Below are 14,146 nucleotides of genomic sequence, written 5' to 3'. Positions count from 1 at the left end.
CACAGAATACTTTTCATATTGTGTAATTCTATCTGTATGGAGAGGATCAGCTACAACAGGGAAAACTTGATCTGAATTTGAGGAGGGCCTGAATTTCGCACCATAGCAACAGCAGGTGCCACAGTGAAAGCTGTAGCAACAGTAGCCATAGCAATTGCATCCACGACAACAACAGCATCTGTGTTTGCATTTGTTTGTCTCGACACTTACAGCTAGTTTCAGCAGACGCTCAACTATTCTGGAGAAATCCATTTCCTGTTAAAAGAGACACTTTATGATCAATACACAGATACATGTGATAAATAGATCTAAAAACACAGTAAAATCATTTTGAAATGTGAGTCTCAGGCTTTCAAGGGAAGGTTTAATAATTCATCTCTCAATCATCACTGTGTTGCATTGCATTCTATGTTTTGATCATCAAACTAAGCATTTCAATATCAACTTACAAAGACATATTACTGGCAGATATAGAGAGACAGCTGCTCTTTAAATCATTTTATGTAAGCAGTCTGCTACTGATTACATTACAAGCTATCAGAATGTCATTTTGGCTTTTCATAATAAATATTAACATCTGCATTGAATTGCAAATTTTTGAATGTTGTTGAAAGCTGTTTCTTTCCTTCCTTTTCACTATGAAATACAATATGAGCCATAAAAATGTATCAAATATGATACTAAACAAAAACACATGCAAACTTTTTTGTAATATATGTATTTTGTCTGAAGGTTCAATAAATTAGCCCGTTTCCGCCACTAAATAAAAAAAAAAGGTTATTGCAACTTATCTCACAATTCTGACTTTTTTCTCAGAATACAAATGATACAACCTTCTGAGAAATAAAGCCCAATTCTGAGAAATAAAGTCAGAATTGCATGATATAAACTCGCAATTCTGGAAATAGTTGCAATTGCGTGATATAAACTCTGCTTTTTATAAACTCGCAAGTCCAGTTCTAAGAAAAAAAGACAGATATGTTCACAGAATTGTGTTTCTTTCTCAATTTGGAGAAAAAAAGTCAGAATTGCTAGTTTATTGCAAAAGTAAGAATTGTGAGATCGTAGAAGTCATAATAACCTTTTTTATTTTTATTCAGTGGTGGAAACGGGCCTCCATAATAAACTGTTCATTCATAAAGTTATTGTTAGCTGTTATAGGGTGATTAGTTTTTGCCACTAAATAAAAAAAAAAAGGTTATTACGACTTATCTCACAATTTTTACTTTTGCAGTTGCGTGATATAAACTCGAATTTTTTTTTTTTTACTCAGAATTGAGATATAAACACAATTGCAGGTTATAAAGTCAGAATTGCGAGATATAAACTCACAATTCTGTGAACATATCAGTCTTTTTTTATTCTCATGACGACTTTATAACTCGCGATTGGGAGTTTTTATTTTTATCTCACAATTCACAAAAAAAGTTAGAATTGCGAGATACGGAGATACTTTTTTTTTATTCAGTGGCGGAAACAGGCTTCCATAATAAACTGTTCCCTCATAAAGTTTATTTTTCTAACTATTATTGTTAGTTATTCTAGGGTGATTCGTTTCCGCCACTAAATAAAAAAAAAAGAGTTATTACAACTTATCTCACAATTTTTACTTTTGCAATTGCGTGGTATAAACTCGCAATTCTGACATTTTTTTTCTCAGAATTGTGAGATATAAACTGACAATTGCAAGTTATAAACTCTAAATTCTGTGAACATGTCAGTCTTTTTTTATTCTTATGACGACTTTATAAATCGCAATTGGGAATTTTTATTTTTATCTAACAAAAAAAGTCAGAATTGCTAGTTTATTGCAAAAGTAAGAATTGTGAGATCGTAGAAGTCATAATAACCTTTTTTATTTTTATTCAGTGGTGGAAACGGGCCTCCATAATAAACTGTTCATTCATAAAGTTATTGTTAGCTGTTATAGGGTGATTAGTTTTTGCCACTAAATAAAAAAAAAAAAGGTTATTACGACTTATCTCACAATTTTTACTTTTGCAGTTGCGTGATATAAACTCGAATTTTTTTTTTTTTTACTCAGAATTGAGATATAAACACAATTGCAGGTTATAAAGTCAGAATTGCGAGATATAAACTCACAATTCTGTGAACATATCAGTCTTTTTTTATCCTCATGACTAGACTTTATAAATCGCAATTGGGAGTTTTTATTTTTATCTCACAATTCACAAAAAAAGTCAGAATTGTGAGATACGGAGATACTTTTTTTTATTCAGTGGAGGAAACAGGCTTCCATAATAAACTGTTCCTTCATAAAGTTTATTTTTCTAACTATTATTGTTAGTTATTCTAGGGTGATTAGTTTCTGCCACTAAATAATAAAAAAAAAAGAGTTATTACAACTTATCTCACAATTTTTACTTTTGCAATTGCGTGGTATAAACTCGCAATTCTGACATTTTTTTTCTCAGAATTGTGAGATATAAACTGACAATTGCAAGTTATAAACTCTAAATTCTGTGAACATGTCAGTCTTTTTTTTCCTCATGACGACTTTATAAATCGCAATTGCGAGTTGTTAATATCTCACAATTCACACAAAAAAAAAAGAAAAGTCAGAATTGCGAGATACAGAGATACTTTTTTTTTATTCAGTGGCGGAAACAGGCTTCCATAATAAACTGTTCCTTCATAAAGTTTATTTTTATATCTATTATTGTTAGTTATTCTAGGGTGATTCGTTTCCGCCACTAAATAAAAAAAAAAGTTATTACGACTTATCTCACAATTTTTACTTTTGCAATTGCGTGGTATAAACTCGCAATTCTGACTTTTTTTTCTCAGAATTGTGAGCTATAAACTGACAATTGCAAGTTATAAACTCTAAATTCTGTGAACATGTCAGTCTTTTGTTATTCTTATGACGACTTTATAACTCGCAATTGGGAATTTTTATTTTTATCTAACAAAAAAAGTCAGAATTGCGAGATACAGAGAAACTTTTTAATTTTTATTCAGTGGCGGAAACTGGGCTTCCATAATAAACTTTTCCTTTATAAAAAATTTTTTTTCTAACTATTATTATTAGTTATTATAGGTAATTAGTTTCTGCCACTAAATAAATAAAAAAGTATCTCTGTATCTTGCAATTCTGACTTTTCTTTTTTTTTTTGTGAATTGTGAGATATTAACAACTCGCAATTGCGATTTATAAATTCTAGTCATGAGGATAAAAAAGACTGACATGTTCACAGAATTCAGAGTTTATATCTTGCAATTGTGAGTTTTTTATCTCACAATTGCAAGAAAAAAGTCAGAATTGTGAGTTAAAAAACTGTTCCTTCATAAAAAGAAAAAAATTCCAACATTTATTATTAGTTATTATAGGGTGATTGTTTCCGCCACTAAATAAACAAAAAAGGGTATTGTGACTTATCTCACAATTCTGACTTTTTTCTCAGAATTGTGAGAAATAAACTATACGAATTATAAAGTCAAAACTGCAAAATGTAAACTCGCAATTCTGAGAAATAAAGTCACAATTTGTGATATAAACTCGCAATTTTGACTTTTTTCTCAGAGTGGTGGGATATAAACTTAATTCTGAAAAAAAAAAGTCAGAATTGTGAGATGTAAACTTTTAACCGCGAGTTATAAAGTCAGAATTGCGAGATATAAACTCAATTCCAAGAAAAGAAGTCAGAATTGTGAGATATAATAAGGTTTTTATGACTTATCTTACAATTGTGATTTTTTTTTTCAGAATTGTGTGATATAAACTCGCAATTCTGTAAACATATCAGACTTTATAACTCGCAATTACGAGTTTATATCTCACAATTTTGACTTAATAACTCGAGCAAGTTTATATCACACAATTCTGATTTCATTTCTCAGAATTGTGAGTTTATATCTCGCAATTCTGACTTTATAACTTGCAATTGTGAGTTTATATCTTACAATTCTGAGAAATGAAGTCAGAATTGTGTGATATAAACTTGCAATTCTAAGAAAAGTCAAAATTGCGAGATATAAAATCACAATTCTGTGAACATATCAGTCTTATTTTCTCCTCAGGACTGGACTATATAGCTTGCAATTGCGAGTTTATATCTCACAGTTCTGAGAAAAAAAAAGGCAGAATTGCGAGACACAAAGTCACAATTATGAGAAAAAAGGCAGAATGGTAAAAAATAAATATAAACAAATAGCAATTATCTTTTTTATTCAGTGGCAGAAATGGGGCTTCCATAATAAACTGTTTTTTCATTTAAAAAAAATCTATTACTGTTAGTTATAGGGTGATTCCTTTCTATTGCGATTTATCTCACAATTTTGACTTTTTTTCTCACAACTGCAAGTTTACATCATGCAATTCTGACTTTTTTTTCTCAGAATTGTGAAAGAAGACAGAATTGCTAGATATAAAGTCAGAATTGTGTGATATAAACTTGCAATTCTAAGAAAAGTCAAAATTGCGAGATATAAACTCACAATTCTGTGAACTTATCAGTCTTTTTTTCTCCGCAGGACTGGACTATATAGCTTGCAATTGCGAGTTTATATCTCACAGTTCTGAGAAAAAAAGGCAGAATGGTAAAAAATAAATAGAAAAAAATAGCAATTATCTTTTTTATTCAGTGGCAGAAACGGGGCTTCCATAATAAACAGTTTTTTCATTTAAAAAACAATCTATTACTGTTAGTTATTATAGGGTGATTCGTTTCTATTGCGATTTATCTCACAATTTTGCCTTTTTTTCTCACAATTGCAAGTTTACATCATGCAATTCTGACTTTTTTTTCTCAGAATTGTGAAAGAAGTCAGAATTGCTAGATATAAAGTCAGAACTGCAATATATAAACTCACAATTCTGAGAAATAAAGTCAGAATTGCATGATGTAAACTTACAACTGCGAGAAAAAAAGTCAGAATTGTGAGATAAAAAGTCGCAATTACCTTTTTATTATTTAATCAGTGGCGGAAATGGGCTTCCATAATAAACTGTTCCTTCATAAAAAATGATTTTTCTAACTATTATTGTTAGTTATTATAGGGCGATTCTACCTGAAAGGGTTTCATTGAGTTCTGGATCGTCGGAACCATCCACTATCAAAAAAAAAAAAAAAAAAAGCCATTAATGTTATTTACTGTATATAATATTTATACTGTATACCTTTATTTAAAATGCTATTTGCATACCTGCTGTATTAATCCAACCATTAACTGCATTAAAAACAGCTGAAAAGAAAAATATGCATGAAATGATTAGAAAGTGCCAATTGCCAATGTGTTTCTGCTGTCATATTCTGTATCTCACCATCTCAAGCAGTCGGCGTAGTAAGAAACGCTTCCGTATCCGTGGAGAGCGTGGGAAGTTCAGCTCGTAACACAGAGTTGGGACGAAAATAAAGTAATAAATGTCTGTAAAAAATAATACAATAAAATAAATAAATGAATTACATAAATAATAATGAAACTAATTAGCAATTAATTCTGTTTTATATTTTTTAATTCATATTTTATATCCATTTTAATTACTGAAATTCATAACTGACAGTAATTAAACAGGTTGAGTTTGTTGTGTAGTGACTGACCTCTGTGCGTGAGGTTTCCCGGATAAGTCACGTGTGTGTATCCACCTGTGCCATTGGCTTTGTGCACAGATGGGCCTATGAGAGAAAATTAAACATTAACACACAGTAAATACATTCACATATTCTCTGCTAAGAGACCAAAAGCAATAAGTATAATGACAGGACTCACTGATCATGCTGACATATTAAACTGTATCAAGTCCAGACTTGATACCAAGTTTGAACTTTGAAGATTATTATAAGTCTGCAAATACCACAGATCAGTGTTATTCTAGCACAGGGTTGCCAGGTCCCAGAAAAACATTACAGCCCAAAGATTACTCAAAACCCACATAAAAAGAATGAAAACTAGCCCAATATTTGCCATGTCTAAACACAGCTGACAACTGACTTATTCCATTAATGCACTTTAAAATAAACATTTTAATTTTATTTATTCTATGTTTTTAATTTTGTTGTTTAGGCTATATATGTGCATTTTTAATTATTGATTCTTTTTCTTATTTTCAGTACTTTTAATGATACATTTTACAATTAGGGCTGGGCGATATGGCCAGAAATATTATGTAGCATTAAAATGGAAGGAAATGTTTTCCACAGGTTTGTTAGACAAAATATACTTATTTTTAAAAGTTTGGGGTCAGTCCATTTTTATTCCTCCTTTTTGAAAGAAATGAATACTTTTATTCAGCAAGGTTGTGTTAAATTGATAAAAAGTGATAGTAAAGACTTATATTGTTAGAATAGATTTATATTTTGAACCTTTTTTCTTACAACTGTTTCAAACATTGATTATAAATCAGCATATTAGAATGATTTCTGAAGGATCGTGTGACACTGAAGACTGGAGTAATGGTGTTAAAAATCCAGCTTTGATAACAGGAATAAATTACATTTTGAAATATATTCACATAGAAAACTGTTATTTTATATTGAAATATTTTTTTTACAATATTACATTTTTTTTCTGGATTTTTAATCAAATAAATGCAGCCTTGATGAGCAGAAGAATCTTCTTTTAAAAAATAAAACATTAAAAATCTTACTGATCCCAAAAAAGTAACAAGCTGAAATACTGAAAAATTAATGCAACTAATATTTAAGCCATAAGTTATATTTTATTGTATTTTAATTTTATTTAAATTAAATACTAGTGATACTTGAAGGGATTTTGGTCTTACTACAATGTAAAACAAATATTTTTCAAAACTGTAAATAAAAGAAAGATTACTGGAGTACATTTTACAATTTTTACAAATTCTGTTTCAGTCTTTCTACTTCAAAATGTAATGTTTTGATTGGTTACTTCCTGTTTCTCCGTAATTAATTGTAAAATTTTCTAGCAATTTTTAGTGAAACTTTTTTCATTTTTTTTTTTCAGTGTACCATGTTTCTGAAATGGTTGTAGACACTTTTAATTTGCAGCATGTTCATATAAATGTTGCTTGTTTTTGTCCAGTATGTGGCAGTACAGTGCAGCATTAGTGCTCATGCTGAGACTCTGAGCAAACAAAAATCACATCTTAGTCTGTTTGTACATATCCAAACAAACACTAAGAGTCCTTCACAGCAAACAACAGATGAAAAAACACAGGATTTATAAACCACATGTGCTAAAGGAGAGATAGAAGGACATGCTGTAGGTGTTATTGGTGCACAATTTTGCTGCACAATAAAAAAATTCAATGCAACAGCAATGCATTCATATGGAGAGTAATATATTGTAATGTTAGCCCTAATGCATTTAAACTCAATATGCATGCATTGCATAATTGCATCTTCATGCAATTATGCAATGCATGCATATTGAGTTTTAATGCAATGTGCAATAATGCATTTCAGAAGACGAGCGTTTGCATTCATGCACAGAAAAGCATGATTACTGGGATTTGCTTGGTGCATGATGAAAATCTGTGTTGTGTGTGTGAATTGTATTTTTTAGTGAGGCTGGAGTGTTACTCACAGGAGTGAGAGCGGGACAGGGTTCGGGCTTTGGCGTGTCTGATCTCTCTGCACCATTTGTTGACGTCTTTGTATGAATACAGCTTCAGGAAGAGAATGGTGAAGACACTCAATGCCACAACACCACCCACTGAAACACAGCCACGACACAGCATGATTACTGCCAGACCAATAACTAGTAAGTTCTAGTTAAAACATGACCAAATTACATGGTCACAAGGTAAAAAAACGGCACTGCTAGAGGTTTTGGTAGATAGTGCATGAGAAAACAATGCTATGGTGAGGTTTGCTTATTGGACCAAACAAGGTTGAAGGTGTTAATGTGAAGATGTGCGTGATACCTGGGGTCATAGAATTCAAGCTGAGAACTGTACCGGCCGGGACAAATAAAAGAGCGGAGAGATTGATGCAGTGAAGGAATGTTCCTGTACCCTCTGAGATAGTGCCCTGGAAATGAAATGACACAACTTTATTAAAACAAACCAGCAATAAAAAAAAACACTTGTGCTAAGAGATATACATTTAACCTGCAATAAACAATCACATTTTTTTCAGTTGAATCTCATTAAGAATTCCAGGTCTACTAAAAATTCTAAAAATGAAATGAAATTAATAAACTAAAAAATAAATGTGAAAAATGATATGTGAAATTATTGTAATACAACAAAAAGTAAGTTGAATTGAAATTTAATCTTTTTTTTATATTAGTTTTAGACCTTTTGTTGTGTTTGTCAGATTTTCTGGATTTTAAAAATCTTACACTAAACCATGTGAAATTATCCATGTTATCCCCAGGAATTAAAGTTAGAAATGTGGGTCTTTTATAAAGTGAATTTTACATAAAAAAGCAGTTTTTGTATAAAAACCCATTTAAAAATATTTATTTATTAATATATATATATATATATATATATATATATATATATATATTATATATATATATATATATATATATATATATATATTTAAAAAATATCACTAACCCACTGAAAACTGCACAAATGTAGAGTAAAAACTTTAATAAACAGAAAAATATACAGTATATATATGTATATATATATATATATATATATATGTATATACACATATATACATATACACACACACACACACATATATATATATATATATATATATATATATATATATATATATATATATATAAATACACACATATATATATACTATATGTGACCCTGGACCACAAAACCAGTCTTAAGTCGCTGGGGTATATTTGTAGCAATAGTCAAAAATACATTGCATGGGTCAAAATTATTGATTTTTCTTTTATGTCAAAAATCATTAGGAAATTAAGTAAAGATCATGTTCCATGAAGATTTTTTGTAAAATTCCTACTGTAAACCTATCAAAATGTAATTTTTGATTAGTAATATGCATTGTTAAGAACTTAATTTGGACAACTTTAAAGGTGATTTTCTCAGTATTTTGTTTTTTTTTACACCCTTATATTCCAGATTTTCAAATAGATGTATCTCGACCAAATATCGTCCTATCCTAACAAACTATACATCAATAGAAAGCTTATTTATTGAGCTTTCATATGATGTATATATCTCAGTTTTGTAAAATTTAACCTTATGACTGGTTTTGTGGTCCAGGGTCACATATATATATATATATATATATATAGTATATATATAAATTATTATATATAATTTATAGATTTTTATTACTATATATTATTATAAAAAATGTGTATAAAATTTGGATTTTATGTAATAATAATAATCTGAAGTGATATAGTTCCAGGTCATATTTCATCCTCACTAAAAACATTATATTAAAAAAACAATTTTTAATTTTTGTAATACAGCAAAAATGACTAATAAAAATGATTATTTTCTGTATTTTGTGTATATTAGTTTAAGACATTTTGTTTTATTAGTTAATTAGCTTTAGTTTTGATCTTAAATTTATTTAGTTTTAGCTATTTTATTCTATAAATTCTATATTATAAATATAAAAATATAAAAAATAAACTAAAAAATAAATGTGAAAAATGTTATGTGAAATTATTGTAATACAACGAAAATGAAAATTTTAATGAAATTGAATCTTTTTTGTATATTAGTTTTAGACCTTTTGTTGTGTTTGTCAGTTTTATTAGTTATATATTATAAATTATATATATATATATATATTATTTTTATTATATGAAATACAAATAAATATAAGCTCAACAAAAAATTAAAAACAAAAATATTTTTATAATAAAAAAATTTAATTCTAAAACACATAATTACTAAAACTTTAAATAAAATATTAAATCTACTATATAAATTCAGATTTATATATATATATAAAATATGACCTGGACTTGTATAAATTCAGATTATTATTATATAAAATAATAATAAAGATTATAATAATAATCTGAATTTATACAAATCCAGGTCATATTTCATCCCCACAAAAAAATAAAAATTATATTAATCTATATATAAAATCTAAAATGTTGTAAAATTATTGTAATACAGCAAAAATGACTGTTAAAAATTATTATTTTCTGTATTTTGTGTAAATTATTTTTAGACATTTGTTTTATTAGTTAATTTTTCTATATTATAAAAAATTCAACTAAAAAAATAAATGTGAAATTATTGTAATACAACAAAAATGAAAATTGAATTGAAATTGTATCTTATATTAATATATTTTATATTTGTATTTTATATAATAATAATAATAATCTGAATGTATATAGATCCAGGTCATATTTCATCTCCACTAAAAATGAAACATTATATAAAAAAAATAGTGAATTTATATAGTAGATTTAATATTTATATCGTCATTTGATTTTAGTTACATTTTTAGTAATTATGTGTTTTAGAATTTACATTTTTATTATAACTATTATTTTTTATTTTAATTTGTCTATATGGTTTTCATTGAGCTTTAGTTTTTATTTTTACTTTATTTCATTTGAGCTATTTCTAGTATTTTATCTTAAATAAAACAAAAATGAGAAATGTTGCCAAACATAAATATATAACCAAACTTTTTTGATATTTTATTTTTAGTTAATGTTTATTCACAAATAAAAAACTTTTTCTATTTACAAATAATAACAAATATTTTATATAAAAAAAGTCTCTTTTGTTTACTAAGCCTGCATTTATTTAATCCAAAATAGCTTTAAAATCACAGGAATAAATTACTTATATATATTATATATTCAAATAGAAAACAGTTGTTTTAAGTTACTTTTGATACCAAATACTTTTGACTTTTCACATAGCAATAATAAAAATTTGATCTGATTTAATTGCATTAAAAAAATAATGTCACAATGCAAAGAAAACTTTAAAGTTTTTTTTTTAATTATTGTTTTATTAATACTTTTTATTCATTCATTTATTTGAGATGAAATGTGATCTAGACATGTTTTTGTCATGTTTCATTGGATCTGTTTGTAAGTCCATGTCTGTAATCACACAGTTCATTCCCAGCATGCAACTCACCACGGATAGCTTTCTCTCTATGTACAAAGCTGCCATTATGAAGATGTTGGAAACTGCAAAAGCAAACAGATTAGACACGGCATATTGAGGTGAGCATGCATGGAATATCGACATGGATTTTTAAGATCTAACATTGTGCATGACAGAAAGCGTAATTGTGGTGTGAAATTATGTCTTCAGCATGAATCCGCTGTAGCTCACAAAGCACACACTCATCATACCAATGATCAGGCACAGAGCCGGCCAGCTGTAGGGGTCCTTTAGGAACAGAGAGATGATCTGGATGGGGTCCACCAGAATGCCATATCTGAGAGAAGAAAATATAATTTTAACACTAACTTCAGTTCACCATACTTTATATACATACATCCACACACACACATTATATATATATATATATATATATATATATATATAATTTATTATAGCTATAGTATGTAACAAATATATAAAAATATATATTTACTCTATAAAGTAATTAATATATTTTATAACATAATAAAAAATTTTAGTATGTAAAATAATGTATTATACTATTTTAAATATATAACATGACAAACATTTAAATATTAATAATCTTTTTATTTAATAATTTTGTATATATTATATAATATAATTTATTATAGTATGTAAAAAAATAAAAATAAAAATATATTTATAAAATAATATTTAATATAAAGGTTTTTTGCATATATATAATTTATTTATACCAATTAATAATATAATTGATATGTTATAATATCATTTATAATTTTAGTATGCAAAATCATTATATATTTACATTTATTGACAAATTTCTAATTTCTATATTTTATAGTTTATAATATAGTATGTAAAAAAAATTATATACATATATAAAATCTATTTCATATAAGTAACATATGACAAATGTCTAATTTATATATTTTTCATAGTTTATAGTTATAGTATATATATATGTGACCCTGGACCACAAAACCAGTCATAAGGTTAAATTTTACAAAACTGAGATATATACATCATATGAAAGCTCAAAAATAAGCTTTCTATTGATGTATAGTTTGTTAGGACAATATTTGGCCGAGATACAACTATTTGAAAATCTGGAATATAAGGGTGTAAAAAAATCAAAATACTGAGAAAATCACCTTTAAAGTTGTCCAAATTAGGTTCTTAACAATGCATATTACTAATCATAAATTACATTTTGATAGGTTTACAGTAGGAATTTTACAAAAAATCTTAATGTAATATGATCTTTAATTAATTTCCTAATGATTTTTGACATAAAAGAAAAATCAATAATTTTGACCCATACAATGTATTTTTAGCTATTGCTACAAATATACCCCAGCGACTTAAGACTGGTTTTGTGGTCCAGGGTCACATACATATATACTATTTATATAGTATGTATAAATAGTATGTATATATACATACATACATACTATTTCATTAAATAACACAAGACAAACAATTAAATAATAATACCTTTTTTGCAATACAATAATGAGAATGGGATTTTTCAATAAAGAGAATTGGAGGAAAATGTCTTTATTGGTTATTAAAAAAAAAAACACACTGCAAAAAAAAAAGCAATGCAATTCAAAAAAAGGTACAATTTTTAAACTTCTAAAAATAAGCTCCATTTCATTCATACTCATTGATTAATTCATTAATTAGGTTGTATCGCTGGTGTTTGTTAGGATAAGCCTCGTTTTTGCTAATCCTAATGTTGAATAAATGTTTCTATCGTGAGACAGGGCTGAAAAATCCCACAAGCTCAAGCTCATGTATTCAACACCTGGTAGAAGCGACCAACAAACTAAAGAGTTTCTTCATCATTACTGCCATTTAACAGTGTGTTTCTCCAGAGGGACGAGCCCAGCGATTAGTGCACTATATGCTGCTCTGGATAAAAGTGTTTGCTTAATGACAAGTAACAAAAGACATGTATTTAGTTCCTGCCGGGCACAGTCATTATCCGTCTAATTCAGACGCTTCAGCTGCATCATTAGCCAGAAATTAGTGAGTCACTGAGCGTGAGAAATCAAATTACCAGAGACGCTTTATTTATGAATTAAGCAACGAACGATGTTAATGATATACTTACTTTATAAGGTTCTCCAGGACCAGCCGTGCATTGGACAAGACCTGTAAACACAAACAAATAAACCAATTTAATGCTTTTTCAGTTGATTCGTATCCAAGCCTACAAGCAAAACTGCAGAAAACGATTCTTTTGCATGTGTTTAAAGGAACAGTTTACAAAAAAAAAATCACAATTTCCTGAAAATGTACTCATTCTCAGGCCATCCAAGATTAGGATGTGTTTGTTTCTTCATCAGATTTTGAGAAATGTAGCATTACATCATTTGCTCAGCAATGGATGTGAATGGGTGCCGTCAGAATGAGAGTCCAAACTGCTGATAAAAACAACACAATAACCCACAAGTAATACACACCACTCCAGTCCATCAGTTAACCTCTTGAGATGACAAAATCTGTGTGTTTGTAAGTAACAAATCCATCATTATGACATTTTTAACTTCAAACTCTCACTTTGAGCTAAAATATCTATTATAGTCTATAATCCAAAATAACACTTCCTCCAGTTAAAAAGTCAATCTCCTGTTGTTCTCTCACATTAAATTCCACTCATATATTTGTTTACAGCTGTTTCAGACAGTTTTTGTGTATAAACAGTGCTTAATATGTGCAGATTTCTCTTCTGATTCAGACCAGATGGCAAAATTATGGATAGAGTGCTCATATTTTAGCAGAATTTCAAGTTAAAATGTCTTAATGATTAATTTGTTTCTTACAAACACACAGATTTTCTCTTCTCAAGATGTTAATTGATGGACTGGAGCGGTGTGGATTATTTGTGATGTTTTTATCAGCTGTTTAGACTCTCATTCTGACGGCACCCATTCACATCTATTGGTGAGCAAATGTTGTAATGCTACATTTCTCCAAATCTGATGAACAAACAGACTCATCTACATCTTGGGTAAGTGGTCTCTTCTGATCACCATCCTGGATTTATTTGATCCAAAGTGCAGAAAAAAACAGTACAATTCTAAAATATTTTTACTATTTAAATAACTGTTTTCTATTTGAATATATTTTAAATGTAATTTATTCCTGTGATCAAAT

General features: G+C 28.1%; 1 protein-coding gene across 1 annotated transcript in view; it reads right to left on the bottom strand.

Annotated features, from left to right (window-relative positions):
- The window catches only part of dgat1a (diacylglycerol O-acyltransferase 1a), a 44,835-nt gene that overhangs the window by 5,158 nt on the left and 25,531 nt on the right, over nucleotides 1-14,146 (bottom strand). The window contains exons 3-12 of the mRNA XM_073821767.1: nucleotides 13,101-13,141; nucleotides 11,230-11,315; nucleotides 11,009-11,061; nucleotides 7,865-7,970; nucleotides 7,525-7,653; nucleotides 5,562-5,636; nucleotides 5,285-5,388; nucleotides 5,167-5,205; nucleotides 5,032-5,073; nucleotides 211-255 (exon numbers count right to left, since the gene is read on the bottom strand). Coding sequence (XP_073677868.1) covers nucleotides 211-255; nucleotides 5,032-5,073; nucleotides 5,167-5,205; nucleotides 5,285-5,388; nucleotides 5,562-5,636; nucleotides 7,525-7,653; nucleotides 7,865-7,970; nucleotides 11,009-11,061; nucleotides 11,230-11,315; nucleotides 13,101-13,141 — 720 coding nt within the window. The remainder of the gene's footprint in view (nucleotides 1-210; nucleotides 256-5,031; nucleotides 5,074-5,166; nucleotides 5,206-5,284; nucleotides 5,389-5,561; nucleotides 5,637-7,524; nucleotides 7,654-7,864; nucleotides 7,971-11,008; nucleotides 11,062-11,229; nucleotides 11,316-13,100; nucleotides 13,142-14,146) is intronic.

Source organism: Garra rufa, chromosome 17, assembly GCF_049309525.1.
Source record: "Garra rufa chromosome 17, GarRuf1.0, whole genome shotgun sequence".
NCBI lineage: Eukaryota > Metazoa > Chordata > Actinopteri > Cypriniformes > Cyprinidae > Garra > Garra rufa.
This window is presented reverse-complemented; position numbering and strand designations above follow the sequence as displayed.